This window comes from Rattus rattus, chromosome 11 (assembly GCF_011064425.1).
Source record: "Rattus rattus isolate New Zealand chromosome 11, Rrattus_CSIRO_v1, whole genome shotgun sequence".
Classification (NCBI taxonomy): domain Eukaryota; kingdom Metazoa; phylum Chordata; class Mammalia; order Rodentia; family Muridae; genus Rattus; species Rattus rattus.
In genome coordinates, this window is record NC_046164.1 from 33746291 (window position 1) to 33752777 (window position 6487).

General features: G+C 47.0%; 1 protein-coding gene across 1 annotated transcript in view; it reads left to right on the forward strand.

The window, feature by feature from the left end:
* Positions 1–2773: 2773 nt before the first annotated feature.
* Arl9 (ADP ribosylation factor like GTPase 9) overlaps positions 2774–6487 on the forward strand; it is a 7231-nt gene continuing 3517 nt past the window's right edge. Inside the window, exons 1-3 of the mRNA XM_032916935.1 lie at positions 2774–2791; positions 5169–5331; positions 5936–6111. Of these exons, the coding sequence (XP_032772826.1) occupies positions 2774–2791; positions 5169–5331; positions 5936–6111 (357 nt within the window). The remainder of the gene's footprint in view (positions 2792–5168; positions 5332–5935; positions 6112–6487) is intronic.

Here is a 6487-nt window from a genome sequence, read left to right on the forward strand (position 1 = left end):
AGCAGTTAAAGCATTCGCTGCACTCCAGAGGTCCTGAGTTCAGTTCTCAGCACCAACATGGCAGCTCCCCTGTCCGTGCTCTAGTTCCAGGGACTCTCACAGCTCTTTGGCTGGCCCTTCTGGCAGCACAGGTGTGATACACATATTTAACACTGCAGGCAAAACACCCATAAACAAAATAAATTTAGGAAAAAAACAGACTATTGGTCTGTGCATTTGTAAGGCATTGAACCTAATATTTACAAGACAACTCAAGATAACTAACCTTAAACACTGTCCCATTGCGCCAGCCTTCTGGAACTTGGCCATCACTCCTTACCAGCTTATGTAGAATATTGAAAAAATCGATTTCATGTACAAACTGTATTTTTCCCTATGGTGGGAAAAGAAAGGGGTCTCAACATGCTAGCCTGGTATTGAACTCAACCGTAGCTTCAGTCTGAGTTTAAATTCTGTATTTTCTCGACTCCCCAGCACTAAGATACAGGCATGGGGCAACCACATCCTAATGTACGTAATTTCTCCTTACTGAGTAGGAGCCTAGGGCCTTTATCACTGACATACTCCCCCCTTTCCTAAACACTAATCTTGTTAAATTATGAGATATCCTGAGTCAGTTCCTCAGCTAGTTAAAGAAACATGTCACCTCTCTGAAGTTACCACATACAGACCAGGAAGGGTGACTAGACTTTGGCTCGATTTGTTTTTTGTTTTTGTTTGCTTTGTTATGGGTTTGTTTTGTTTTTGGTATCTGTCCTGATTAGCTGTCAGGACCTGCAATCTGTCCTTAGCTGACAGTCTTGAATAGCAGCCCCTTTTGTGGCTCCCAGTGGGATTCATGTGGAATTGGGACAGGGGGATGTATAAATTGCATTCTGGGGTGATGGTTGTAAGCTGAGGAAAGGTGGGGAATCTTCTAGGGACTCTGGTGCCCTAGGCATTCTTAAGTTAGAGGAGTGACTAGTTGAGCGAATTGGGGGTTGAAGTCTCCAGGTAGCTGAAACTCTTTAGGAGTTTCTTCTGGAGCAAGAGGTGCCTGAGGACCTTCAGCAACACAGGCCTCGTCTGATTTTCCAGTTCTCTGTTGAAGGTCACCAGGCTCCCCTAGACTGAGCTTGATCCTTCCTGAGGGCCTTAAGTTCAACGAACTTGTGTGCCCTAGGCAGACGTGCTAACGCAAAAAACGCCCGCTGCGCTCACTGGCGCGCTGTGGTGACCGCGGGTGTGGCCTACGCCTTGTGGACCTACGTCTCCACCTTGAGCCCCACACCAGGGCCATACCTGGCAGGATCCAGGGCCGCGACTCCGGCGCGCGGGCGCGCGGGAGATAGAAAGGGAAAGATGGCGACGGGGATTGAGAGGGGGAAGGCTAAGAAAGAGAGTCAAAGGTTTTCTCTGAGCTCTAGGGAAACAGTGATAAAGGTAGAGAAGGAAAAAAGGAAGGACTTGGAAGTAAAAAGCAAAGAGAAGGGGAAAGAGAAAGGGAAGGAAGAGGAGAAAAAGTCTGTAGAGGTGAAAAACAAGAAGAAAGAAGTAGGGAAGGGAGAAGATAACGGGAAGGATGTAGGCCCGAAAATAGACCAAGGGAAAGAGAAAGAAGAGGAGAAAAGAAAGTGTGCCGATGTGAAAACCAAGGAGAGTGGAAAAGACAATGGGAAGGAAGAGGAGAAAAGGAAGGATGTCGATGTGAAATCAAAGGAAAACGTGAAAGAAGAAGAGAAAAAGAAGAGTGTGGATCTGAAAACCAAGGAGAATGGGAAAGGGAAGGAGGAAGAGAAAAAGAAGAGCGGGGATCTGAAAACCAAGGAGAACGGGAAAGGGAAGGATGGATCTGAAAACCAAGGAGAACGGGAAAGGGAAGGAGGAAGAGAAGAAGAGGAGCATGGATCTGAAAACCAGGGTGTTCGGGAAAGGGAAGGAGGAAGAGAAGAAGAAGAGCATGGATCTGAAAACCAAGGAGAACGGGAAAGGGAAGGAGGAAGAGAAGAGGAGCATGGATCTGAAAACCAAGGAGAACGGGAAAGGGAAGGAGGAAGAGAAGAAGAAGAGCATGGATCTGAAAACCAGGATGTTTGGGAAAGGGAAGGAGGAAGAGAAGAAGAAGAGCGTGGATCTGAAAACCAAGGAGAACGGGAAAGGGAAGGAGGAAGAGAAGAAGAGCGTGGATCTGAAAACCAAGGAGAACGGGAAAGGGAAGGAGGAAGGGAAGAAGAGCGTGGATCTGAAAACCAAGGAGAACGGGAAAGGGAAGGAAGAGGAGAAAAGACAGAGTGTGGGCCCGGAAACTGAGGAGGACGAGGAAGAGGAGAAAATACAGAGTGTGGGCCCGGAAACTGAGGAGGACGAGGAAGAGGAGAAAATACAGAGTGTGGACCTGAAAACCAAGGAGAACGGGAAAGGGGTGGAGGAAGAGAAAAAGGAAAATGACGTGGAAGACAAGGAGAATGGGTCAGGGTTGGAAGCCAAGAAGGAGCAAGGGACGGAGAATGAGAAGGAACAGGACACAGAACAGGTCAAGGAGAACAGCAGCACCTTCATTAAAACCCTGTACCCGCCGCCGGGAAAAGACCTGGGACCGGGACTCTCGCTTCCGAGGCCACTGTGTACATCCAGGCCCGCTAGCTCTGTTACGTCGTCGCCGCCGAACGACGCAGAGAACCGGGTCTTGTCAGCAGAGAACCGGGTCTTGACCGCAGAGAACCGGGTCTTGTCCGCAGAGAACCGGATCTTGTCCGCAGAGAACCGGGTCTTGTCCGAGGGCTTCTGTCTATGGATGAGGGGATGTGCCAAGGTTCGAACACACCCCTCCTGTCCCCAACTTCATCCCTCCTTATGTCCCCGGGCCCTACCCCTCATTGTCTGTGGTCCAGAGAACAGGGGGTGGGGTGGGGATCTGAATTGGTCCTGATGGAACACAGAGACTGCCCCTGTCTCTGTCCCGCAGCGCTTACCCCAGCGTGCGGACCACGTAAACAATGCTGAACCCAAAATTGAACCCTCCTCCTCGAACTTACGGTGAATTTATTCTTTGTAGAGAGAGATAGGGTTCTTGAATGCATGCACGATGAATACATGATGTGTTGAGAGCTCCGTGGTTCTTTCCCACGGGCGCTGTAGTAGTTACGGTCCGCCTGGCTTTCTGAACACCAGAAGGGAGGTGGCAGGCTTATTAATTAGTCTCAGAATCCAGGCTCTGTTTAGTTCAGAACGTTGGCTGGTTCCTTGCCTCAGAGCCGCTTCCTGGTTCTCAACAGTTTGAATTATTACCGGGACTTGATCCCTTGTAAAATACAGACTCCACAGAAGCACAGATGATGGGGGAAATGACTATTTACAAAGAACAGTGTTGTTCAGAATTAGATTTGAGTACCTTCCAGGGTGGTTTCCCAGGAGACCAGGCTTCTCCTTTTGCCCTTCTTTGTTGTTGTTGGTTTTTTTGTTTTTGTTTTTGTTTTTTTTTTTTTCTTTTTTTCGGAGCTGGGGACCAAACCCAGGGCCTTGTGCTTGTGCTTTTGCCTTTCTTATGTGCCTGCCTCTGCCATTTCCCCCAGTGTGAGAAACTGCATAGTTGCTGGTAGTGTGGGCTGGGTTCAAGCCCTCCTAGGGGAGAATAAATTAGATGTTCTTTCTAAACTCTCAGTTGAGTGTTTAGAGCTTTCTCTAGAGGATAGATGTGAAGGACCCTGTGGTTTGGTTTGGCTTGACTCTTAGTGCTGGCATTAGAACCCAGAACTTAAGCAACGAGTGCTACCACTGAGCTACACCACGTCAGCCCAAAGTCTGAGTCGTAAATTTAAAATATAAGCCAAATGTAAGCCACGAGTGTTGAATTCCTAGGGAAGCTGGGCCTGGGGGTTAGGAGGGGACAGTCTTCAGTACAGTATTTCCTATGACTTCGGAAGCTGTTATTTTAGGTGTCACTGAGAAAAACTGCTGCCCATCAAACGATGACCAACTAGTATAAAATATACCCTCATTTCAGCTTTTGAGGGGTGATCTTAGAATTTAGGAAGTATGATAGGGTGACCTGGGTAGGCCCCAGACTGGACGTTGTAGGCAACATAGTCCATACCCCGCAGTCACTTCTTGGTGCTTCCATTACTTATTTTCGGTGGCCCATTCCTTACCATAGTGTATTCTCAGAACAGCACTATAACACTTAGAATGTGAAAGGAGGCAAGGGCAGAGTATGAAATACTCATGAAAACACCAATTCTTCAGCTGGTGAAGTGCAGCTGTTCACACACAGGATCTGGATTTGAACCCCCAACATCCACATAAAACCTAGGCATCAGCCTCTGGCCTGTTTGTGCCCCACCCCCACCCCAAAAGATTCAGGCCAGTGCACCAGATAAACAATTTTTCTAAGAACAAAACCCAAGGGGTTGGGGATTTAGCTCAGTGGTAGAGCGCTTGCCTAGCAAGCGCAAGGCCCTGGGTTCAGTCCCCAGCTCCGAAAAAAAAAAAGAAAAGAAAAGAAAAGAAAAGAAAATCCAAATATATACTGTCTTTAAAATCTGAGGCCTTCACAGACCCTGCTTTCTATCTATATCAGTCCTTATTAGGTCATACCTTAAAGCATCTTTCTTTAACACAGAATTTTTTTTTTTTTTAAAACAGATGAGAGTGGTTTCAGTGCCAGCATTAGAGAGAATTAAGGCCACTCTAGGCTAAAAAGTGAGACTCAGGAAAACCAAAAATTCAACAGACAAAAGAGATAGACTAGAGGTTCTAGTGCTATTTAAGCTCTCCTTTGGAACCAGATGTGGTGAGATTTATCTTTCATCCTCAGAGACAGAGACAGGTAGATTTGAGAGTTGACCTCTGACCTCCATATGCATGGTGAGGTGCCCCTGTGTGCGCGCACGTGCACACACACACACACACACACACACAGTGTGAAAAAAAGAATGTTTGGAAATTGTTCTGAGATCCATAGATCTGTGACACTGCACAGCACATATATATTTTCTAAGATGTGTGTGTGTGTGTGTGTGTATGAAAAGGGACATGGGAATTACATCACAGAAGCCATAGTTTGGGTTTAGACTAGTTAGCAATTCTACTGTTATAATAAGGTCCTAACACAGCAAGGCACACCCTGTTAGGAGCCAGCTAAACACAGACCTGGTTGGCAGGGCTTTACTGGTTTATCTCTTATTTCACAGGTGAAAAACAAGCAGATCCTAGTACTAGGCCTGGATGGAGCAGGAAAGACCAGTGTCCTCCACTTCCTGGCTTCCAACACAGTCCGGCACAGCACAGCACCCACCCTAGGTTTCAATGCAGTTAACATCAGCTCTGAAGACAGGCAGATGGAGTTCCTGGAGAGTAAGTTCTGTTTCTCACCAGCATGCATCTTCAGCCGGAAGCTGCGGTCCCTGATGATGTGATCTTGCAAGACGTGACACTGGACGGGATTCTTCTACACTTCCGGGATGATGTGTAGTTGAATACTCAGGTGCCAGTGGTGCGGGTTGGGGGAAATCACCTTTGTGCTGTCTCCATTTTCTCCCTTCTTTGTAGTGCTGGCAACAAAGGGAGCTTAGAGGAAGGCTTTAGGACACCCTCCTGTATCTCCTGTAATCATCCGCCCTCTTCTCTCCCTGTTAGTGATACACAAGCCTAAACAAGTACATGTGCTTCCTCAGTGATGAAGTTGGAGGCGGTCCCAAACCTCTCCCAGCTAGCCGGCAGTCCCAGATCAAGTGTGGTAATACCACCTCACTAGTAAACCAGTTCCCAAAGTCAGGTCATGCCTCCTGTCTTCCCCTTATACCTCACCCCTCCACAAGGCTTCATTTGTCTCCATGGCCATTAATGCCATCTCGAGGCATCCTGATTTATCTAAACAGCCCAAGCATGTCCAAATGTCTTCTGTCACCCCCTCCTTAGTAGACATGCCTGTGAACTTATGACTTCTTCCTCTCTGCAGTCGGTGGCAGTGAGCCATTCCGCTCCTACTGGGACATGTACCTACCCAAGGGGTGGTTGCTCATCTTTGTGGTAGACTCAGCTGATCATAAACGGTTACCTGAAGCCAAGAAATACCTTCATCAGCTAATTGATCAAAATCCAGACCTCCCTCTCGTTGTATTTGCCAACAAACAGGTAAAAATCTGTTCAAATCTGGCTTTGGGGCTCAGCGGCAGAGCACCTTGCCTGGCTTTCAGGATTGTCCCCCAAAACTGTGCTAATGTAACCTATACGCAATAGCTTCATTATTAACTCAGAAATGTCTGGTTTTAATAGGTAGATGTCCAACAATACACCCTGTATTCAACATACTAGATCTCCTGGAATATGCACTCTTTCAACAGAAAGACAATTTATCTGTGTCCTTCAAGTCCTTGAGTTGCTTTGTCTATTGACTCGTGGAGGAATGGAAGGAATTGAACCATGTGCGATGAACTTAATTCAATAAACCAATATTGGTTGCTGATTGAATTCAACACAATAATTGAGTAGCTTCTGTGTATAAAGGCTT